This window comes from Diplotaxodon limnothrissa, linkage group LG7 (genome assembly GCF_057381915.1).
Source record: "Diplotaxodon limnothrissa isolate DT_005_m linkage group LG7, D_limnothrissa_male_GT1.1, whole genome shotgun sequence".
Classification (NCBI taxonomy): Eukaryota; Metazoa; Chordata; class Actinopteri; order Cichliformes; family Cichlidae; genus Diplotaxodon; species Diplotaxodon limnothrissa.
In genome coordinates this window covers 68,855,624-68,880,272 of record NC_140602.1, presented here as the reverse complement: position 1 = coordinate 68,880,272, position 24,649 = coordinate 68,855,624, and the positions used below count along the sequence as shown (strand labels likewise).

Below are 24,649 nucleotides of genomic sequence, written 5' to 3'. Positions count from 1 at the left end.
TTCTGTGTTCAGATGTCAGTAAAGAATGTCCCATTAAATTGTGTTTTAAGAGGTGAAGCTACAGCCCAAACAAATGTTTCTACTATCAGACCAGGGGACAGGAGTTATTAAACTTTATAGGAGAACGCTAACCAACAAAGCACGTTATTCAGCATATGAATGAGTTTTAATGAACAATCTTGGGCATTAGATTATGACAAAAACATACACTAGTAAAACATCCAAACTCCTGTCTGAGGGTCAGTCCTTTACGAGTGTACTTGGATCACGGTGCAGGTATTCTGTCCTTCTACAGCATCTCTCAAACAACGACTGTCCACAAAGCAAAACTAAACTTTACAGGCACAAAACAAACAAAATATATAAAACAGTTAATAACTGTATTTTCATCCTCGTGAAATCCTCCACTCCTGTTTCCAGACAGAATAACAGATTCCTGTGATTATGTTTATCAGAGCAGTGTCTCAAACGTCAGTGTGAAAATAAACATTCGTATGCTACAGGACGCTCCAGCACAGAGTGAACACCATCCCCACAGATACAGCCGTCAGGGAAACAGAAGAACACCACATCATCAAAGCCCTGAGTAAATGTGCTTGTCCCAGCTGGGCATTTGTCAAAGCTGTGAGTGGGCGATAAGGCGTCTAGGAGAGGATCTCAAAACTAGATTATAGGTGGCAGACAGGTGTAAGCCAGCTCCTCTGTTCAAGGATGGTCGTTCACAGTGGACGTGGACGCCTTCTTTCACTCACACCTTGTGTTGATCTCAATAACTCACACAATCAGGTGAGGCAAAGTCTCACAATAATTGTGGTAATCTTTACTGACTGTACATCACCTGCAGAAGCTTTTACATGGTATTTAATTTTAATCAAACGACAACAAACAAAATGTTCACCAACTAACTGACAGAAGCATGTTCTGACTCACATCAGTCCTAGCTGAGTTTTCAGATTAAAACACACTCTCGGGTCGGACATTTAAAGGTTACTGAAGTGTCCTCTTGAGAAACTCGACCAGAAGGTGATGAGGGAAACCAAAATCCATCTGAATCACCACAAAGCCCTGCAGCAGAGATAAGAGGCAGAAGCTGTGAGAATGCAGGGATACAACACATGCAGAAAGAGAGGAAGGAGAAGACTCACGTCCCGGGGAAGCACCTCAGGGTTAAAGAGATCAAACTGGTACAATCCCTGTTTGTCCAGAAGCCTGGTTAGCTCAACTCCCAGAACTGGAACAAACCACAAAAGCATCCTTCAGAGTGGAAATGACACACTAACTGTACAAAGGCTTATTTACACCATCTGCTCTCGCTCTCTGACACAGATGTAACACCAGCTGTGAAGCTGGATTTAACCTTCTAGCACCTGCGTCCACATATGTGGACATCACACTTCGGGTTATTTAGACCAAAATACTCAATTTTGCTCTACAAGGGCCTGATATCCACTTACGAGGACATTATACTGCTACTGTTCTATCGAAAATTTAAATGAATATCCTCATAAGTGGCTCTGATTTTTCTTAGAAACAAAAATCAGGTAAAAAAATAAAATCAGGTAATTCTTTGTTTTTACATTCATCGGGCCCCAATCAGCCCAAATAGCAAAGAGAAATTAAAAATGCTGTCGTGGAAGAGTTCATGTCTTAGGAGGTTAAGGAAGAAGTGCTTCAAGTTTTTAGAAAGTGTCTAGCACCATCTTCTGTCAGTACACAAGGTTACGTCACCAGGTTGATTTGTGCTATTAGATTCATTAATGCCAGCTGACTAATGACAGGACCAAGAAGTACTTTGAAAAAATGTAGGCAACAGAAAATAGTTGTTTTGATGAAATTCTCCTTCACTGCACGTGTCCGACATGACAGACTGAAGCTTTCGTGACAATTAGAACTTAGATTGGACTAATATTGTTTCCTATTATATTAACATAGCAAAAGGTTCAGTTACCTTTTTACAAAAGTGGTGAGTAGAATTCGCTACTCTTTACTTTCTAACTATATTTCTGAGGCTGCACGGTTTTACTTTTACTGGAGTATAGAAGTTATTTAGTGCTTAAACTTTTTACAGGAGTATTTGTAACACAGAGATCTGTAATTTCGTAAAGAAAGTCTACACTTTTGTCAACGCTGATCCAGCTTCACTTACTGACCTGTTTTTGAGAGCGAAATGGTGTAAATGAGCCTTTATACATGCAGTGATTATGTTCACTTTGAAGAATCATTCAAGCTGAAGCACTGGATCAGCTGTTTGATGGTAAATCAACAAGTGCTTTCATAAGTGTCTGGCAGAGAGGCGTAGTAATGATAAAACTCATGCAGTCTTATAGACTTTAGGAAAGCTTTATAATAATGTGAAAGGTTTGAGGACGGAGCTGAGGCGCTGTGTTTCTTACCAGACAGGACTTTGGGAGTTCCAACTTTCACCACAGCTTCCTTTAGGAACTCGAGTGCTTCATCATGTCGCTAGAAAGAAAGGGAAAGGTTACCGATGAAGTCTAACCAGAAATGGAAATGTTCAGTTTAACTGGGAATTAAATAATCTGAAGAAAGACTGAATTATTCACACTTAACAGTTCAGTAATAATGTACAAATCTGTGCAGCTTGTCATACATCTAAAATAACACTTTAACGTGTGTAATGCTTTCAGGGTGAATTCATGAAAATTACTTTTTCAGCAGTGATTGAATTTTTTAAAGCATAAAGTTTGACGTGTTGTTTGACAGCAGCTCTATAAAGGATGTCAAAGGTACAAAATTAGCACAACCGCACCACAATATCCAAAATAAAGGAAATGGAGCAGGTTAAAAACACTCGTATTACTCTGACTGCCTACCTGCTGATCCTGTAACGGCAGCTCAGCTCTGAATGCTGAGATCCTAAATGAAAGAGGATCACAATCACACACAGGCGTAGACGAACAAGACAAACTGACCGAAGTTACATCTGCAGATAAGTTTTATATCAGATATCAGAGTCTAACACTTACATCCTTACACTTAGGTGAGAACAGTAAAAGTAGAAGTCAGACAGCACAGGTGAGCCTTTGGAGTTCCTTTTAAATCTTTTCTCCAAGCAACAGACTAAGGCTACGTTCACTCTGCAGGTCTTGATGCTCAATTCAGATTTTTTGATCAAATCCGATGTTTTTGTCTGCTCGTTCACACTACAAATAAAATGCGACAGCAAACGCGCTCTAGTGTGAACGCTCAAAGCGCCGCATGCGCAAAAGAAGACGTCACACACAACGCGCCCTGTTTAGACCCAGAGCAACAGTATGTTTGACTGATGGCCTTAATATAAAGACTTCGGACTTTACGTTTCCCAATTTTTGCTGTAAGTTATTTTGTTATTTACATAATAATGTAAATAACCTAATAATGATCCTTATTGCTGTTTCAGAGGAGCGCTGCTTCAAAGGATAGCTGCAGATTTCTGTCAGAATCTGCAGATTATACAGAACAAAGAAAATGTTCACGTTTCTCCAACGTTGTCTTCTCAGCAGTTTCACTGGATGGACAGGAAGCGTTCACGTCGTCTTCTCCGGCGCTGATAGTTGGCGTCTGTCTTCTCTCAGTGACGTAAAAGATGGATTTAATGCGACATGACCATTCAAACAGCAGTCGCTTTCTAAAACATCGGATATCTATCGGATTCAGCACCACATACGAAAGTGACCCAGATCGGATTTGAAAATATCGGATTTGTGCCGTTCACACTGTCACACCATGATGGATAGATGGTCTCATAGGGTAAAAGAAGTCGGATTTGATGTGCTTTCGCCTGCAGTGTGAACGCAGCCTAAGATCAACACCTTTGCCTTTACACTAGACTCTGAACTAGTTTGTTTTGATACCAAGATCACCAACTTGTTATTGGGGTCATTGTATAAAACACAGTGTGTTACACATTCAACCACATTACACTGTCTGAATATTCACTTAGCAAAAACGTAAAAAAATGAAAATTAAAGCCCAATCTTTCCAGGAGTGGAAGTCCCAGCAAAGGTCAGACTGTGCAAAGCTCAGAGAAATTACCCACGAGCACAAGATCTCTGGAACAATGTGCTTTGGACACACGAGACCAAAGTGGAGATGTTCGTCCATCATGCTCAGGACCACGTTTGGAGGAAACCAAACACCTCATGCACGAGCTCCTCTGTACACCAAAGCATTCTAGAGCCAAATGTTAGGCCACAGCTGCCGCTGGGACCAAACTGGGTCATCAGTCAAGGTGTTCAAAAATATGAGTCAACCAGTCTTACTCTGTTGGATGACCTTGCAGGAGGACTTTCTTGTTAACATAGGAAGTTGTGATGTCTACGGCCATGTCCTACACATCAAACACAAAGATCAAGACTTTGTAATTCATGGCTTTCTTATTCACTGCACAGACGCAATGTGTCAATACTGAGAATTAGAAGTGTTTCCCAGTTTGTCTCAGTATAGGAAAAGGCAGCTGGTACCGTCTGAAAGAAGAGTACTGGTGTGCCTTGGCCCTCACAGTGGAGCCGTCCAGATGCCTGCACCCAAACTGTGGTTCCCGAGGTGGAACTGTTCAAATGTGGAACAGATGAACTCCACAGTCTTAACTCTGGGGAAGCTGCATCCAGCAGACACTGAACACAAAAACACAAAATGCTTTACGTCCCATCTCAGAAAGTATATATTATATGCAGCTTTCACTCCTACCTTCCTAATAAGCTCAGGCATGGCAGTAGAGAGGTTTGTCCTGAGGAGCGTCTGAAATGATATTCAAGACTCAAACATGTACAGTGGTGTGAAAACGTGTTTGCCCCTCCTGACTTCATATTTGTGTATGTTTGTCACACTTAAATGTTTCAGATGATCACACAAATTTAAATATTAGATAAACATAACACATTTCTAAATAAAGGTGTTTTTTATTAAGGGGTAAACAAAGTTAAAGTCTTCCTCCAATAGGACCTGCATGGTGGCGTAGACCAAGATGAAAACCACTGCTGAGCAAAGGAACATAAAGGCTCGTCTGTGGACCGACGAGACCAGAGTTAAACTTTTTGTAAGGTGTGTGTCCCGTTACATCTGGCGTAAAGGTAACACAGTAGTTCAGAAAAGGAACATCATACCAACAGTAAAATATGGTCTGCTGCCCCGGACCTGGAGGACTTGCTGTGGTGAATGAAAAATTTGTTTGATGATCTGAACATTTAAATGTGACAAACATACAAAAAATAGGAAATTAGGAAGCAGGCAAGTTCAAACATCTGATCCCAGATCGAGCAAGAAGATACCACAAATGTCTGACTTGGAGCTTTTAGGTCAGGCTGAAGTACTTACGGTGAGCTCTTCTCCAGAGACATTCAGCTGAAAGCGGCCATCTTGGTGAGCTGCTTTGAGCATCGGGTTTAAGAACTGGTCTGCGGTCAAAACAACATTTGCATTAATAGCTTTCCACGTACAAATAAATGTTTTTCAATATATTTAAATAAAATTGTTTTTATTTTATTTTTGTACAAATAAACCTGTGAATGTTAAAGAGCATGGATGGGACACAGTTTGATCATCCTTTATCTGGTTTCAGTGTTTCAGCTACATAACCTCGACACTCTTTTGGCTCAGTGTTGACGGCCTTGAGGAGAAATGTTCCAATTTCAGGTTCCAGTCTTGTGTGGTGATTTGAAGCCTCGGTTTCCTGTTCTTGAACAGATGTGACACCTGGAGGAGTCTTCTGCTGATTTTGGTTTAAGGTTCAGAGACGCTCTTCTACATCCATTGGTTCTAACCTGGGCTTATTTCAGTTTCTGCTGCTCCTCTCTCTGGATATTCTTCTTTTTCAGACCATTTTCTGTGAACCCAGAGATGTTTGTGTGGGAAAATCCCAGCAGATCAGCAGCTTCTGAAATACTCCGACAGTTCGTCTGGCTCCAAAAACACTCCACGTTTACAGCCACTCAAGCCCCATTCTGAAGCTCAGACTGAACTCCAGCAGGCCGTCTTGAGCATGTCTATGTGTTAACCAACATACATGCTGTTTTTCATGTTTCTTTCTTTTGTGGCAGACTTCCAAAGCTACAAATTAATCTGAAACTTGTAAAGCCCCAACAAGTGGATGATCCAATATTAACAAGGACTTGGCAACAGTGGGGAGGAAGAACTCCCTTTAAACAACCTCCAGGAGGACCGAGCTCACAGAGGGCCACCCCTCTGCTGTGACTGGTGGGGGAGAAGACAGAAACGGGGAGCGTGGTCATTGCCTTCTATAGTACCTGGTGGAATTTCACTTCACAAAGGTGTAAATTACCTGGAAAATAAAATACACAAGATAAACAGAGCGTCTGCTGCTAACCTGAAATCCAAAAGTAGATCATCCTGTCTTCAGTCAGGTGACTCGGCTGGAAAACCGATTCATTGATGACAGCAACCTTGTTGTTGTACTTGGTCAGTCCCTGGGATAGATGGAGCCCCACAGTGACCAACGAGATCATTATTAGACCCCTACGTGTCCTCCAGTACTGAAGAATTACTGCACATTACACTATTTAAAGGAGATCCAGCACTGCTGTGTATTCAACTATGTATCTAAAGTCATCATTTACCTTGTGGTATGATTCAATGTAGTTTGCTGTGATGACCGGAGCAGCAGCGATACCGATGTCCACACTGATGTCTCCATCAGTGAGGAACTGCTCTGCACACATGGATAAAATAGAAAACTTCAAAAAGTGGTCGATCACATAAAAGGCCAAAGACCTGATTTCTCTGGTATCTCACTGAAACAATCATATGTTGTTCCTTTGAAGTGTTGCTGGCACGCCTGCACGCATTTATAGGAAACTGTGGAAAGTGAAGCATTTTTCCCACTTTCTGTTGCTTTGAACATGTGCAGTGATAACTTAAAGAAGTCTATTCTCCTTGGCGTGTATGACCAGGGACGACAGGAGAAGAAGTTGAGCAATGACTCGCCACCACTGAGAAAAAATAATCCATAACATGAAAACTGACGCTGTACAAAATCAAGACACAGCTGCTTCATTGTCTTAAATATCTGTTCAAAATCCAATGAAATCTAATTTTTTGAAGAATTCTGGAGCAAAACATCAATTTCAGCTTCAAAGAGTTCGTCTTCCTGTCTTATTTTAATGTGCACTCCCTTAGCGTCGATTTCAAACAGATAAAAAAGGAGGCAGTTTGACAGGACTAATTCCTCACTGCACCTCGTCTGTCTGTATAGTCAGAAGGTTAAGACCACAGTCTTCAGACACCACGGCAGTAGAGAACATTTGTATGCAGGCTGTTTCACACATTTACATCCACACTGCCCTCCATGATTGGTAGTCCAACATGTCCTGGAAAACTGTCAGTTTATGACGAGCTGGAAGCGACAAACGATACAAAGAAACGACAAACATAGCAGGAGCCGGGCTTTTCTCAAGAGCTCTACGCTGACCTTAATCCAACAAGAACAAGAGCTGAAAACCTCAAAATCAAAAGACCGCCGCAGGAGCACCGTGCAACTCAAACACCCGCCGAGAAGTAAGAGTCACACTATGTTTTAGCATTTCTATTAAATATGTACTAAGACATCATTCATGGGAGATTATTTGGTGCCAATAATAAGCTTGTGCAGAAACAGACGCTTAACCCTTTAAAGCCGGTCGGAGCGGGCTACTTTTAAATCCCAGTAGCACTGCAACCTTGTAAGCTAGCGCAATAATTTTTTTTTGCATATGAAACCAGAGGAGTTGTACTTACATCTTATGCCATCAGCTTGTCCTCGGTCACAGTTTCCTTCCACATAAAGCTTTGCAAAAATTGCATAAAAACCACTTGCAGCAACAAAAACATAATATTCTAGAAACACGCTTTGCCGATTCGATCAGCTGTTCATAACACTTCCTACGTTGGAATAGACGTCAGCGCGAACTTTTGCATGTCCGCCATGACCTGCCCGAAACCGGGAGTGACGTCATTTTAGCGGAAATGTAGTTTTTTTACTATCAGGGCCTCATGAGCCTATACTGGTGTTTTTAAAAGTTATGTTTGACTTTATGACTTTCTGTGTCGTTTCTGGGATGCTTAGGACTCATATTGCACTGCTGGAAATAGTTTATTTTGATGCACATGCTGTTTTTTTGCAAATCTGCACTATAATATTTATTTTCATTTTTCCTGCAGTATATAAAAATTGGTGTATCTCAAAAATAAAACTATGAAGACACTCAAAATAAATTTCCTGTGGTGGGAAACTATTTTGTTTTGAGGGATAAGCTTCTTAAATTTCTCTAACTAGAAATATATGTTAAAAAAACAAAAGCGATTTTCAATTTTTTTGTAGTTTATTGCACTTTTTTGCAATTTATGTAATTACTATGCACTTAATGCATACATATTATTAAAATTTGGGCTATAATGGTTGTATTGATGTATATCAACTTGAAATGCTCCCAAAAATGGCTCCACAGCATGTACAAATATAATACAAGCTCTGGCGGACTTGGTTCTATGGTAGGTCTTAAAGGGTTAAGGAAAGGAAAGTGATTTTAATTCTAGATTTCAAACACTTCCTTCAGGTCTTCGCGTACCTGCCGTGTCCTGTATGAAGTCAGCCAGTATATTTGCCGCCTTGTTGATTTCCTTACAGATCTGTATTTGAGAAGACACCTGTCACTGCTTTATTCTTCTCAAAAATCATTGTTGTGCACATCATAGGTTTGTCTCTGTCGCCCTCACCTGTCCCTTGATGACCAGCTTGACAGTAAGCGTGATGAAGTCGGTGAAGAGCTTCTTCAGCCAGTTCGGCCTGACCACAAAAATGTTGACAGTCAGACACTGAGATTCATGCAGATGCTTCATTCCCACTTCTGTTACTTACTCTTTGTCTCCCTGCAGGTGCAGACGCAGCTTGTGAAAGTTCAAGTAACAGTCTGCTGTGTCTGCTGCTACCTTTCCATCACCGCAGTCTGACGGGGACACACAGGTGACAGAGGATAGCTAGTCAGTGTTTATATGATGCTTCATTGTGTGTCAGCTGGAACAAAAGAGACCGCCACATGCTACACTAGCAGCCACATTTTAAGATGGTGGATGATGACATCAAACTTTCACTGTATTATTATTATTATTATTATAAAATACACAAACATGGTTGCTCTTGGGAGTTACTGCAGTTTTCTGTGGAGGAAAAGTAAAATGCTACTAATAACACAGTGTGAAATACAATACAGATGTAAAGTATTAATGGAAAACAAACATAAGGCTGACAAGCTGCAACACAAACGACACACGTTAAATCCCTGCAATATTTGTGCAGCGGCGCAGTTAGACTGAGTTTGTACTTCACTCAATCAACCTCTTCAAAAAAAATAACTAAAACTTTCACCACCAGGGGGCAGCCTTTTGCTAGATTTTTAGTTTTGGTGTAGCCGTCCAAGATACCAGGGCATGCGTCTGCTGTGCCTTCATGGGTTTCTTCCCATACTAAAGGCACACATGTTTGTTTAAGTGGAAATAATCTTACATGTTATAAAGTAGACCCTGCTTGTGTCAGACTGGATCTCCTTTCACCATCAGAACTGCCAGCACCTTCAAAAAGGTACTGGAAACGTTCACTCGGTCCATGCGGACAGTTACTGCACATCCGAGATGATAATCTCCCATCCCACCACATCCCAAAGGTGCTCTTCAGGACTGAGACCAGGTGACCGTGGAGGCCGTAGAGTGAAGTCATCATCATGTTTATTAAGAAACCAGTGTGCGATTATTTCAGCTTTGTGATGTGACATGGTTTTCCTTCTGGAAGCAGGCGTCAACGGATGGCTGCACTGTGATGGGCACGGTCAGCAGGAACACTCAGGTAACAATGCTCAGTGGGTACTTACATGTGCCATTACAGCAACAGCACCACAAGCCTGAATCCCTGATGCAAGGCAGGATGGATCCATGTGGTTTATGGCAAATTCTGACACTGACATCTGAATGTTGCAGGAGAAATGGAGGCTCCAGTCTTCTGTTGTCTAGTTTAGGTGAGCCTGTATGAACTGTCCCCTCAGTTTCCTGTTCTTAGCTGACAGGAAGACATCCAGTGTGGTCTTCTGCTGCTGTAGCACATCTGCTTCAGGTTCAGAGAGGCTCTTCTGCACAGCTTGGTTGGAACAAGTGGTTAGAACTTGTAACAACTGCTGCCACCCTGTCAGTTCAAAGCAGGCTCGCCATTCTCCTCTGACCTCTCATTATGCCCTTTTTTTGTTTTACTAAACCTTAACAATCCACTGAGTTTTATGTGATCATTGTATGTTTTTATGTTCAGTCCTGATACATTCTGAAAGCTTTGAATACATTAATGGAGCTAGAACGTAAAGCATCAAAAAATGGAAAAAACTACCAAGATGAATGTGGAACAAAACACAAACCTAACCCAGGAACGGTGACTGCTGATGGGGTGGCTTGTTGAGAGGTCAAACAAACTGGTACATGATGTACTTACAAAGTTTGGGGTTGATTCCAAGATCAATCTGAGAGTCAATCTCAAAGTCAACTGAATGTCCGAAGTTAACACTAAAGAAAAAGAAAAATACAAATGAGAGTAAGGTCAAAGATCACAGGAAACAGGAGGGATTACTAATCCTCACTGCCTGAGAATTAGTAATCGCCCAGTCGCTGAAAATAATGTAATTCAACTAAAAAATGTTTAAAAACACCCACAAAATGCACAAAAGTCCATCTACCTATGCTAAAAACAAAGTATTAGTGCAGTGGTTTTCCCATCAGACTCAAACTGCAACAAAGCTATCCCAGCTAGTCAGCCATGTTGCTGCTATTTGACATTTAAACTCTGTGTCAAAGTTTAAAAAACCACCAAACAAAGAAAAACTGCTCGACTTTCAGTCATCGTTGAACTGAATCATTTCTAAAGCCCTGAAAACAAAACTACAGGAGGAAATGACATCAGATCGCTGCTGTGGTCGTATTACTGAGAAATAATCATTGATTCCAAAGTGAAGACTCATTCATTCAAATTAAATTGGAAGTTTTGGGCGCATTGGAGTATGAAGAGCATTAGCATGAAAGAAAGTCGGTCTCCATAGAGACCCGTGTTAAAACTATAACCTGTTTTGAGCAAAACCAGGGCTGCTCTCTAATGCGAACGTGGATTTGGATTTTTCATGGTTTAAATTAGCAGCGTTGCTTCTCTGATCTTGTTTTAAAGGTAACAATTGTGCAGCATGTGGCTAAACTACAACCAAACACAACTTGACAGTAGCATCACTGAGTCCAGTATCCACACTTCTCATCAGACAAACAGTAACATGATTCAGCGAGGTGATGTGCAGTAGTCTCTAAGAATCTGTAGATCAGATCATATGGTGGTGTGTGTGTGTGTGTGTGTGTGTGTGTGTGTGTGTGTGTGTGTGTGTGTGTGTGTGTGTGTGTGTGTGTGTGTGTGTGTGCGCACCTGTGGCTACCACACTGTACAAAGCGCCACTGTCGGTCACACATACTCACAGCCAGCTGCCGTATCCATACTGGATGCTGCCCTTGAACACTGCAGACACATTGCTTATCTCCATGGCGATGCCTTCACCTGGATGCAGCTCAAACGCGCTCTGACCAATCGACAGGTTGTGAATCTCCAAACTGGACGGTGAAGGACGGACACGCTTTTTCACCATGGGTGTCACATATATGTTTATAGTGTGTGTGTGTGTCTCCTCACTTGTCCAGGCCGTACATGACCTTTCCAATGAAGAGCAGGGACTTCTCCCCCTTCATGCTCGGGTATCGGGCGTGTTGAAAAGCAGCCTCGATCACTTTAGTGGTTTTCTCATTCACTGCAAAGATAAAAGCACGTGTGCTCTAAAACACCACAGGGTTGTGATCTGTGGTGACCTAATCTGACAGATGAGCCGACGTGAATACTTCCCATTAAGTAAAACTTTCAGAACTGGCTGAAAACAAGTCTTATTTTCCATTTAAATGTTTTAATCTTTTTGTTTTATTAGCACCAAATTGCAATAATCACATGAATGAACTTCATAAGACCCTAAAACATCAGTGAGGAGAAAAGAAACTTTAACACAACCAGACTGAGGTTTGTGGCAGATAGATGTGACGTGCACTTCACCTGACGACCAACTGAATGAAATCATGTTAAAGCTGCTGCTGCTATTTCACTGCAAACAGGGAAAACTATCCGGAAACTTCACTGAATGTATGTGTTTGAATAAAATCGTCACTCTGTTCCTGCTCTTTGGTTCCAGAAAGTCGCTGCTTGAGTGGATGATTAGATAAAATCAATAAATGGAGTCAAATAAATTCCAGGAAAAAAAGACTCACACACGACAGCAGCAGGGTAGGTGAGCCTGCACACGGCTCCGGTGAATCTGTAGGCTGAAGCGGGGTCCTGCAGGCAGCAGTGGGATGTGCCGAACCAGGACAGCAACGACAGCAGCAGCAGCAGCGGGACTTTGCCGGGCATCGTGCATGAGGTGGTTTTCCCTCTCTGAGAACTGGCTGAGGTGTCTAACCCTGTGGACGGTTCTGTCGGAGCACAGCAGGTGAATCCTGGTTCCCTCGGTTCTGGCTTTACTAACGGATCATCAGGAACATGGAAAACTGTGCTCCTGATATCTGTGCTGACAGAGAAAGACAAGTCTTGTGCTTCAGACTCGTTGAAAGGACAAACACTGACTCAGGTCTGTCCCCGTTAAAGTAAACTGATCAAAGTCCAACCTGTCCTATCACCTCAGGTATGAGCACAGACTCTGGAGTTTTGAGCTCTTCAGCGGGACAAAGAATGCATCCCTTTCTTTTCAAACTGGGACAAAACAAGAAGCAGAAGGCAACACTGCCAGCATACATACCCCACAAAGACGCCTTAAAAGTGAGCAAAAGGACACGGAGCCTCTGATTCCAGCCTTTCCTCCGCTCATCGGGGGACTAACATTCAGGGCCAGCGTTCCTGAATAAATGCAGGGTCACAATGAAACAGGAGCTCCCTGTAAGAGGAGACGAAAGGGGAGGTACAGCTGACGGAGCCTGGACGTAACAACAAAGGGGGCACTGATCTAGCTGGGGCCTTAACAGGAATCAATAAGTGTGGGTGTTTTATGTGCGATGGCATCAGCTGACTTTATTGATTGGTTCTTCCACTCTAAAAACACGAGTGTGAGACAGAAACGAGAGGCTGTGGGAGGCACAAGTTCACCAACCTGGACAAAGGCAGCCCGCTCTCAGCTGCTGCAGATGATTGGTCCAGTGACACGAAGCTGCTTATTGCTCTGTTCCTGAAAGGTTTGGACACACTGCAGGTACTCCCGAGCTCTGAAACCAAGTCAAGCAAAACATCTACATGAATGAAGAAACGTCGCTCAGCAGTCCGCATCTTCTGTGCTTCTGCTATCAGCACATGAACATGAGCTCACTGCATGAGGATCCAGCGTGGCTGTCTGCATCCAGGTGGATGAGCTGCTTGCTGTGGTAACGTGTCAGCTCCAGTTTGATTCCCACACGTTACCTGTTTACACTGAGGGAGGAGGCTGGAGCAGAAAACTCTGGAGGCAGAGCTACAACATGCGTTTTCTGGACACTTATTCATCAGCTACAATAACACCATATGGAAAAAGAAGACTGCCCCCTGGTGGTGAAAGGTTTGACTTCGCTTTTCCCTTTACCAGGAAATTTTGCACTACCTAAATAATTATTTCTGACTTCTAATGCAATAACCTGTGTTTGTATCTGATTACATTTTAATTTCAAAAGGAAATACACTAAAATTCCATTTAATAACAGGAGGCTTACACCCCTTGGATGCAGGCAGAGCAGCCAAACTTTGCATTGGCCTGTTTTTAACTAGTGGATTCTACTTTGTATTAATTATTTGCATTCGGCAAATCAAGCCAACCTGCAAATATAATTGTTAGCTTGCTGTGCTGAACCTATAATTTGAATGTATTTGTACTGTGACTGTGCCTGCAGGCAGCACATGCAGTGGGGGGACTTGAGCCTCAGTATGTTTAAACATGCGGTCATCAAACTCAAACATCAGAAGAAACAAATCCACAAAATAAGGAATCATTAAAGTTAAGAATATTTATTGCATCCATTATTGGAAAACACACTTCACTGTACAGCATTCATCCATTTGTAATGGAAAGATGATTAAAAAAGAAATTTCCAATCGCACACTGTGACCCACGAGCGACTGTCGTCCCCTCACAGGGAACCGGAGTGCTAACACCCGGGGCTTAAGCGCTAAGCAAACTAGACTGGATTACAGGAAGGGCTGTGACCTTTAACTTCTGCTAAAAGCTGCTTCTTTTCAGAGGCATTGTTATGATATTAACATCTGTTTATTCTCTTCTGAGGACCAAAGAAAAAACCCAAAACAAGCACAGCTGATGAACTGAATTTCAGTTTCACATCAAGTCACACTTTAAAACGAAACTTTGTCCAGTCTCTGACAGTAAAAGCAACTCGGCATTAATAGAAATCACAACCTCTCTTTGCATAAGATACATGTTATAAAGTGCTTCGTGTACATACAATACAATTACAAAACGCATTTTAAGCTGCACCACCATCACTGTTTTACAGATGGATTTCAAATTGTATTTGGTCACAATTGCCACTCACTGAAAGGGAAAATAACATGAGTAAAGTGTCGTTTTCACTTGTGTTAATGTGGATGTTTGGACAAACCTTCAGCTTGTTTCTGATTGACTATAAAAAGTGTAAGGAAGCAAATAAAGGTCCCTAAGTATATGAATAACAGAAATCCTTATATATACATATAATTTTGAGGACCCTGATTTTAAAAATTCAATGCGAAGATAAGTTTAGCCGCTTTTGGAAGAGGCGAACGTTTCAGTCCGATTGAGTGTTACAGACACCCGTGCACCCACGCGTCCTCAGATGAGCCGAATACTGATTCACGGAGCCGGGCCACGCAGCGACCACGGCGTGGCACATGATTTTAAATCAGAAGGCATGTGGATGTAAACGTCGTTACATGAAGAGCGTTTTAGGCACAACAGTTTCAGCTTTCAGGAGGATTATCGGCACCCGCTGCCACTTTGTGGACAAAAGGAGGGAACGATCAGGGTGGGGGGCTGGTGGCAGGCAGTGGATGTCTGTGGTCAGGTTGGCTGGGATCCTGTTGGAGGATTTATTAATATATTTTCAGGTCTTGCATCTTTGATTCTGTCCACATTTTTTGGCAGTTCTTGGGGATCTTGCTGGTGTGGTTTGCTTCCCGCTCACTTGAAAGATCAAAGTCACAGGAACTCGGAGCACTGAGGTGCAGCGCTCTTGTCTGCATCCATTTATTATTCGGTAAACGCCTTCCACCCACGCTTCAAGAAACATCTCCAGAGATGACAGAAGAGCGGGAACTGTCTGCAATCAGTCCTCCGTCCCAGATGTTCAGTTAGGCCACAGCCTGAGCGGCCTCGGGTACGAGGGAGGAGAAGAAGGTTTTGAAGAAAACCCAGGCCGTCCACATGACGGACACTCGGTGAGGAGGCACCAACACCGCTGTCATCGTTCCCTCTGATCCTTCAGCTGCTGGTTCATCCTGCTGTCTGTCGGCGTGCTCACCTGCCTGAGGAGACACACGTCACACATCAGCCTGCAGCATTTAATTCACCCACTACAGCAAACATCAGGGCCTGTGTGCAGGTTAGCGACTCGACCTGACCCGGGTCTCACTGCTAGCTCATTTCAAAAACATTCAGTCTTTTCTCAGTGTGCAGCATTTAGCTGGAGTTTCATCAATGTAGGAAAAAGTGAACAAGAGAGAAAAATGATGAGTTTCTTACTGGATTCAGGTTTGGGTTCCTGTTCTGGTTCTGCTGGTTCTCGGGGGGCTGCAGCTGGTTGGGTTCTGGGACCTGCACTCTCCTTCTGAAGGGAAACCAGCCGACGGTGTGTCTGGAAGACAAGGCAGGAAATTCAGGGGTTACAAGGAAAAGCTAACCATCTATAATCCTGAAAGAAGCTCCAAAGGTTTGTAACGTCACATCGTGGTTGGAGCTTCCTGCACCGTGATGCCCACATAGAGCTGCCAGTGCCTGGTTTCAGCACGCTAGTCTCCATCAGAACGCTGGATCAAGAGCTCAGGCCTGTGGTTAAAAACTTCTTGCCCCCCATTTTCTGCTCTCTGTGGTTAAGGAAAACTGCTGCACCACCTAAACACCAGTTAGATAAATCTGAAAGTGAACACTAGGGGTCAGCAGCGGGCAGCTGGGTGCAGCACAAGGCTCGAAAACATGATCTCACAGAACTCGATATGAGTCATTTATTGAGAAAAACTAAATGTCAGATCAGATTTCTGCTTATGATGAGAAGCTGAAGACATTACACATGACATTTAAGCACTTAATAAAGTTGTCACGGCAACAAAACACGTGAGCGCTCGTCTAGAGCCTTTTATTCCAAAAACTAAGAAGTGATTAGAAACTAACTGCAGGTGATGCTTTCAGTCAACCTTCAGCTGAGTGCTGACACCTGTGAACTCATTTGTGAGGATTTAAAGTCTACCATCATGATTAAAAGTAAAAAACAAAAACAGAACTGAGCCGTAGAGGTCGTCGGTCAGCAAGAGGGAAGTGGGCCGGGGGCAGCACGGCTGATGCTGACAGCGTGATCTCCAGCCTCAAATAAGAGTGAAAGCACGACCAGCAGCAAACCCTTCAAACGAAGCGCTCCTTTCTTTAACAGCTTCCAGAGTTTTAAGATTTAAAGAAAAACTTTTTAAAGGAAGCACATCCTGCCAACACGGCTGATAGATGTCAACAGCAACTCGTATGCGTCACGATAGGCTATCAGTGCAGCCATCATTAATGAAATCACTCGACTTTAAGTCAGCAGTACACAGCTGAGCCCGGAAACTCCCTCCTTCACAGAGAGATGCAAATATTTCAAAGCTTTTGCAGTAAAAATGATTGTGTGGCAGCCCCGCAGCACGAGGAAGTACTGCGGTCTGAGCTTTATCAGTAAGAGGAAGTTCAGGCTTTATTCAGTGGTTTAGACTCACTTAGGACAGGAGTCAGTACATATGAAGAAGCAGAGTACTGACAGAAACAGGACTGATATTCGTCGACCCAAAAGAGCAATAATGTTAAAAAAAGAAATGACACTTCATTTAACTCTGAACGTGTCTGCTGTCAGATCATAGGTCTACCATCTTCACTTCTAATGCACTTCCACTTTAACAGTAAATCACTGAAAAAGTTTATTTTACTTTGAGAGGTGACTGTTTCAGATCATATTTACATTTTCATATTTGTCTCCTTTCCTGCACAATACCAAGAAGTTGGCAAAGGGTAAGCCGCTCTATAATAAGGCTGCCCCTGAACAGTACGGGATAGAAAGAAATAGTTTGTTTTTCCACTAAATTACCAGGAAAGTAGTAACTGAAGCACCTGCAGTGCTTAACTTATTCATTTGTCTTCTGTAGCAGTGGTAGAATAGTTATGTTATATAGTTTATGTCTTGCATATTTCCACAACCATATTCATAATCACATACTGTGTATGCTACCGTTGCATGCATGTATTATCTTACTTATTTTTAATTTGTTTGTACTTTTTTGGTATTTTTCCTTCTGATATCTGTACCTGAGCTGAGCTAACGCAAAAAATTTCCCCGTCCTGGGATCAATAAAGTCTTATCTTAAAAATCTGACATTACTGCCTTATTTTAGTGTACCTATCACTAAATATCAAGTGTAACCAAAGTGTTACCAAAACTGCTCTAACAGCAGCTCGAGTCTAATTTGTACAGGTCTGCTAGACAAATAAATATAATATTTCTTATATCGGTCTGTATAGGGACCTTTTTTTGTTCCCCTTGCTGGTGTAACAGGTTTAAAGGATCCATGTCCTGCAGGTGGGGCTCTGTGTATACACACTCCGTCTGTGACTCAGACAGGCTGCTGGGCTTTAAATGGGCGAGGCGTGTTGGTGTGCAATTCACCAAGAGACGCTAAAAAGGGAGAACTCAGAAAACCAGACTCTTGTTGACCCCTGTGACTTAAATCTAGTGATTACAGCAGCTCTCTGAACCCACAGCTGCACACTTACAGGTACATGAGGAGCAGGGTGCCCATCACCAGCAGGAAGCGGCTCAGGTTGGAGTTGAAGTACACGATCATCATCAGGACCCCGAATCTTGCAGCAGAGTACAACCAGTCCAGCCAATCGCGCTCCATGCCCTCCTCGTCCTCCACAACGGCTCCGCCCTGCGCGTTCATCCGCATGTTCTGGTTGGCCTCCCCGGGGTTGATGAAAGCGCCATCCTGCACTGGATTCTGATTGGCTGGCAGGTTGTTGATGGGGTTCTGATCAGCTAGCGGGGCAGGGACGGGTACTTGGTGGGCGGGAACAGGAGGGTACTGGCCAATGGTTGGAGCTGTTGTGGGAATGCTGCCTGCTGCTGCTAAAGCTGCATGGCTGGTGATGGGAAAATGAGAATTAGTAGTCAGACAAACACAAGACGTGGCTGTGGGTGTAAAACCTTCAGTGTGTGAAGCAGAACTCACTATTGCATATAATACTGTCGAGCGTAGACATGCTGGAGCCACAGCAGCTGCTGGGGGCTGTACAGGGAGTAGGTGGGAAAGGTTGGCTGGGTCATCTGAGGAGCTCCAGTCCTGCCGGGGACATGACACAAGACTGTTAATCTTCACTTCTCTTTAGGAAACAGAAATCATTTTCTGACATCTGCAGTCGTTTATACGCGAGAGAACATCTCTGTGCTGGGACTGTGCTTGCCTTCAGTCCCATACGTGGAGTGCAGCAGAAAGAGGCCGGTACAAAGCAGAGCAGGCACTGAGCGATGGTGGGTTGCAAAGCGGCCTGCAGATGCACAGCAACTGTAGACTAAAGCAGCTTTAATACGATGAATAAAATGAGATTTAGTAATTGTATGTGTAGAGCGGGGTCAGCGGAGCTCCAACTAACATCAGCTGATTTTTCAGCTATGCTTGATTATTTTCAGTCTTCTTGGTTCCAGGAACTACAGTCACCATCTCTGTTTGTTGGTGGTTACTTTTGAAAATTCAAAACACTTTGATATTTGCTGTGAGCTCCTGAAACAGTGATCTTTGATACTGGTTCCAGAGGTAGTGCTCTGCACTGCTTAAATGAAATGAACTACAAATTATACCTTAATCCACCTTAAAAGCAGCTACATGTTTGCAATTTAAAAACGGCCTGACACAGAAAACAGTGGCCCCTCAGAAAGCACAACCTGCAAAGCTGTGGCTTCTTCCATGTTCTGCATCTTTATCACGACTGATGATTTTTAAGTTCAGCTTTTGGGGTTTTTGTTGAATGTCGCTGACAAACAATAACAAAGATCCAGAAATCACATGATCAGGATTCGACTGTTCTTCAGCTTTTAAAAGGTTAGTTTAACCGAAGGCCACTTGGTTTTGAAACTGGGATTCCCCCAGTGGGGAAGTGGAGAAGGGAAGTCAGCGATGGCTTACTGTACAGTTAGCAGTCATAGCTGCGTTGTATTAAAGGTGAATAAAAAATGTTCAGTGGTTTGGCTGCATAGCGGTCATTCTCTCTGACAGTGCAAACACTGCTGCGATGGATTAAAGCACACTGACACACAAGCTGAAGTTCTTCCTTTGTTGCTTACATGGCAGCAGGAGGCCACACTGGAGTCTGTGTGTGTGCTGGAGCTGCGGAGGCCGGCCTCCTCTGCCGCAGCTCTGGTGGGCTGGGAGTCTGGGCTGGTGTGGGCTGTGGACTGGAGGAATGTGGCTCTTTGGTCTGCAAAGGAAAGAAGAGTTTGATGTCATTTTTTTTCTGCAACCCCCCCCCCCAAAACAAAATAAAACAAACAAAAAATCCCCAGCAAGAAACATCTGCTGAGACCTGTGTTATCAGATCTACCACATTTTGTTTCTGCAGCTTTGTTTCCGGCTTGGAAGTGTACTGATACTAATGCATGCCAGCTTTAGTGTCTGGGCTGACTTCTGGTAGATAACAGCTGAAGCAGAACAGTTCCACTACACAGCGGGGCAACAATAAGGGCGGAGGTGAAGAAGCACATCTGCAGCGCTCTTTACCACAGTGTCTTGAGGTTACTTACAAAACCTCACACTGATTTCTTGATTGGAATTTGTCATCATCAGAGCCCAAACTAACTCAGTCTGAAAATATCCTCGAAACTTCAACAAAACTTACAAAATATTTAGAAAAGCATTTGAAGTGCAAACTACACTGTTGCCTCAGCCAGGTGTCATTTCTGAGACACAAGGATGGTAACAGACGGCACACAAGGACGCTGTGTGAAACTAGCCTGTATGCAAACGTAGGGACACGAGGGCGGCATGAAGCCAGCTGCTTTGTTTACAGGAGCTCAGAATTCAAATACCTCACCAACAGGAGTTTCGCTGTGAACATGCAGGTCTTTATAAAGCCAGGAGGACCGAAACAACGTGCTGATGTTAGAGAAAAGTCACTGGGTGTTACTTCTAAAGTGTTCTCACCTTGGGTCTGGCTCCCAGAGGTCCCTGGGCAGGATTCCTAACAGCACACACCAGGTGCAGTGTGGGAATTGAGTCCGTCTGTGGAAGTGGAGGTAAAACAGTTAAACAACATGTGACATCCACCCAACACATACAGACTTGTGTCTGAATGAACCCCGATTAAACTTTGAGAACCTCAAAGCCTGCAGAATTACACCAACGTACGAGCTCTGGAGGCCACTTAACGTCACCTGTGTCGATCCCACAGACTCTGATTATGAGGCATGTTTACAGCCTGGTTTGAAAAATGTTTTGGCCTGCACTGACCGTGAATTTTTTTAGAACCCGAACGTACGATTTGGGGCGTGGCCACGGTGACTTCCATTAGTGCCATATCTAGGGATTGGTACCGGTGTCCGGTGCCATCATGGCACCGGTTCTGACATAAACGGTAGTAACCAGACTGAAAAGCAGCGCACATTTCGGTGCTTTATTTCGGTGCTTTTTTCCCCCTGAGATGTCATACACTTTAGATTCTAGCCAATCATTTTACGTTTCCGAGGATAGTAGGCGGGCCCAGATACGTACGTTCTTTTATGCAGAGCTACTGATTAAAAATGCCCAAGGCGAAGCGGTCAAAGTCTGGCTGTACTTCACAGCAAAAGATGCAAACTCAGCAGCAACAAGTGCTTTAAGCTGATACTGTGATACTGTCAAAGGAGGTAACACCTCGAATCTGATGAAACACCTGGCGACGCAAAGCGTTTTTTTAAAAAGCTGAGAAATGCGCCGTATTTGATAGCTTGCTGCGAGACCTCACACCGAGCACATCTACTGCGGGTGTGGTGCCTGTTATCGACCCGGAGTTAGCAACATCCCCCAAGAACCCGAAGAGGAGAGTCCTGGCCCCTAGCCCTGCCAGTGTAGCAGAAATGATGAGGATGATGAAGCAGCAGCAGCCGTTCTTCTCTGCGTGAGTAGCTTCATGTTGTTCATGTGTAATTTACGTTGAGTAGGCTAACCACGTGATTACATTAATGCATGTAAGGTGAACTAGCAAACACCGTCGTAGCTACATGCGGCTGTCTTCTTGTTTGATAGAGTGATACCATATATGCCCTAAAGCTGCAGAAAAGGCTAACATTGTTATCTTTTTACAAACAGCTAAATATGAGAGGTTTTAGGACAAAGTTTGTGTTTTCCATTGTTTAAGCACCGGTTCGAGCACCGTTTAAGCACCGGCACCATTTCAAAAGTACCGGTTTGGTACTGGTATTGGATAAAACCTAAACGATACCCATCCCTAGCCATATCAGGCAGATGATAGGGGTCTACTAGCCTTCATCTGTGCTCATTTAAGCCACTGAACTAAACCAACTTGTTTGTGCTGTTGATGCTTCTGTGGAATCTTTTTCTCAGAAATAATGAAGTCATTTTGTACGACAGTGTCCAGGTTGTGACTTTTTCTTTTTGCATGTGGCCTTTCACTGCAGTGTGTGTGTGTGTGTGTCTGATAACCAGTGACAAATGAAAGGAAAAAAAAAAACTGCACTCTTGACCCTTACAGTGAGGGAAGCATGGCTCTGGTACGGTATGAAGCTCTTCTGCTGGGTTTCTGTCTACTCAGAGCAGCCAGTGGTTCTCAAACTGTGGATGACCATGGGAGGAAAAAAAAACTGAGACTACGCCAAATCAATGATTTTTACAGAAAACAAACAAAAAAAGTCCACGGTTATTTTGTTTCATTACAGCACTGTATACAACTGAAATTTAAGTTTATATCTCCATCTCACCCTATCCCTGGCCTCCTTCACTACAGCCATGAATCCTCACTGAAGTCCTTTTCTTTTCCTCCTACCTCGCAGCACCATCTTCATCATCCTTTGTCCAACAGATCTGCTATTGTCCCCCCTGAACGTGTCCAAACCATCTCATCCTCAGCGCTCAACCTTCTCAGTCCGAGCTGTCCCTCTGTTGCACTCTTTTCTATAGTGGTTCCTCCCAGCGCTGACAGACAGTAAGATGAGTTTTGTTTGTTTTGTTTTTCTAGTTTATAAGGAAGTGGGGTCGGGCCCACAGAACTAAGGCCGCAGAAGCTCCAAAGCTTGCGTGCAGGTTTTCTACAGCTGTATGCTGATTGGTTTACAGAATAAATGGCTGACAGCTCCTTTGTGCACGGTTGGTATTGTCTTACGTCTATCATGCCTTCTCAGGCAATGAGCCTCTACTGGGATTCTTGAACAAAAAACATGAAATAGTCTGTCCTAGTTTTTGTGGCACAGCCCTTTCACAGGTCTCAGTAATTACTGTGTACTTCCTTATTCTCCTACAAGCAGCAGTGAGAGCAGCCCTCTTCCACCAGTTTGTCACCAGCATAGTGGCACATAATCAGCTCGTGACATTTACAACTTGACATGACAGCTCGTGCTATCACACACACCTGTATGAAGAGTCCATTAATGTGCAGGTTATCAGGCAGCAGTTTGCCAGCGTAGATGAGCCTCTGGTCACTCACAGCCTGGAGACGAAACAAGAATAAAGTCAGTAACGAATCAGATCTCCTTGCTGCTTTGGGTTTGGTGGGGGAGCTTGTTTTTTTTAAAGGTACTAAACTGAAACCATGAAATATGGCCAAAGTCGAGTAATTTGTTTGCAGTAGATCACAAAGACTTATATCTAATTGTAGTAAAAAAATTATTCTTAGTATCAAACAAAGAATAAACAATAAAACAAAGATTTTGATGAGAACATTTCGTAACCAGAAACACATGGCCAAGTTCCCACAACATTTGGGTAAACAGACGAAACTTGGCTCCTCACTTGAACCTTTTCAGTCCACTGCCTGTGCCTGGCTACACCCCACTGAAGCGTAGATCCTTTGCTTCTCTGCTTCCTGTCCAAAACTGATGTTTGACATGTGTAGTCCCCCCCGCCTAAGACACACCTCTGGATGTGGTCTGAATAGCACGAATGTTCCCGTGAAGTTGTACTTATTTCAGAGACACAACTACAGAGAGATACCAAAACAACAGACAGACAGAAACACGTGTTCACTGCAGGTGTGTCAGTCACAGTTCAGTTTATTAATTAAACAGAAAAAAATGACATGACTGCGAGCTCGCGCTCATGGGACTCGCAGGCACGCTGCGCTGGTTTCGTGTGAGCGCGCGCATATACACGCGCGTGACCCGGGAAATGGCTGACAGCTCCTTTTTACTCTCATCACATTCCACAGCACAGCCGCGAATAGCTCCGCCGCCCTCTGTGTAAACTCACCGGTTTGGTCGGGTAGACAGCGGACAGGTGCGCTTTCAGCTCCTTTATGGTCCACTGCAGGCTCACTCCCTCGATGGTCCGGTCCTCCTGAGCCTGGTTGGGCGTCTTTATGATGAGAGTGATCGCCTTTTGTTCAGAATTTCCTGCATCCATTTTTACCGTCTGCCGATGTGTGAGCTAGAAAAACAGGATGTCTCCGTGACTCGCTGGACTCCCTAACACGAAGAACAGCCGGGGGAAAGTGCGTCTTATGTCAAAGAGAAACTGCAGTGACCTGGGTGGCTCTAGAAGTGTCTCCGCTGGTCCTCATACGGGACTTTAGAGGAGGAAGGTTGTTTCCAAACACACTGTGGCCGCTCCTGATTGGCTACCGTCTGCTCGTGCTCAGACGTGGAGGTTTGCAGAATATTCGCCGCTTGAGCATGCGCAGTTATGATTATGCTTCCAAAGATCGTTTATTTAGGAATAACCCACACTCTGGTGCCATTTGAGAAGGTATCGAAAAGCAGAGATAAACGCGCTTAGACCCGGGCTAAAGTCCAAGTAAAAAGCGAACACACACCACCAAAGTGAAACATTTGTATGTTTTCTTTTGTACACTTCCTGTGAGCTTTCTTCAAGGTTTTGCTTTTGCTGTTTTCTAAAACACAGTCATAGTGAGAGCTCCTGTCAACTTCCGTCTCTGATAAGAGAAGCAAAACTATCTCAGCTGAAGTTGCATCAGGCGTGTTACATCAGCTGTAAACTTTCAGATATTCCCACAAGATTTATGCAGAAAAGTGAACGGAGCCACAAGATGTTAACGACACGTCTGAGCAAAACATCGGAATATAAATACTGCCGTGAAAAAATGACCAGAAACTACAACAGCACCTTTAAACATATTTAATACTGTATCATGTTTTGATTATA

General features: G+C 43.5%; 2 protein-coding genes across 3 annotated transcripts; both read right to left on the bottom strand.

Annotated features, from left to right (window-relative positions):
• Positions 1-152: 152 nt before the first annotated feature.
• On the bottom strand, positions 153-12,993 carry cetp (cholesteryl ester transfer protein, plasma). 2 transcript variants are annotated; one of them, XM_085360213.1, is made up of 18 exons: positions 12,840-12,993; positions 12,313-12,611; positions 11,693-11,807; positions 11,482-11,613; positions 10,463-10,533; positions 8,852-8,939; positions 8,710-8,779; positions 8,562-8,622; positions 6,576-6,667; positions 6,326-6,425; positions 5,317-5,396; positions 4,690-4,740; positions 4,464-4,616; positions 4,263-4,330; positions 2,835-2,877; positions 2,394-2,463; positions 1,146-1,231; positions 153-1,065 (listed from the first exon to the last, which is right to left on the bottom strand). In XM_085360213.1, the coding sequence occupies exons 2-18, from the start codon at positions 12,452-12,454 to the stop codon at positions 988-990; spliced, it is 1,500 nt and encodes a 499-aa protein (XP_085216339.1). In that variant the 5' UTR covers positions 12,455-12,611; positions 12,840-12,993; the 3' UTR covers positions 153-987. The 2 variants fall into 2 exon arrangements, with proteins under 2 accessions (XP_085216339.1, XP_085216338.1); XM_085360212.1 differs by having other exon boundaries at positions 12,313-12,606.
• A 1,083-nt stretch (positions 12,994-14,076) lies between these two features.
• Positions 14,077-24,091, bottom strand: herpud1 (homocysteine-inducible, endoplasmic reticulum stress-inducible, ubiquitin-like domain member 1). The gene is made up of 8 exons (XM_085360206.1): positions 23,738-24,091; positions 22,902-22,979; positions 20,483-20,560; positions 19,627-19,760; positions 18,518-18,628; positions 18,060-18,428; positions 15,795-15,906; positions 14,077-15,577 (listed from the first exon to the last, which is right to left on the bottom strand). Exons 1-8 carry the CDS (start codon positions 23,888-23,890, stop codon positions 15,404-15,406), a joined length of 1,209 nt encoding a protein of 402 aa, XP_085216332.1. The 5' UTR covers positions 23,891-24,091; the 3' UTR covers positions 14,077-15,403.
• Between the last annotated feature and the right edge of the window lie 558 nt (positions 24,092-24,649).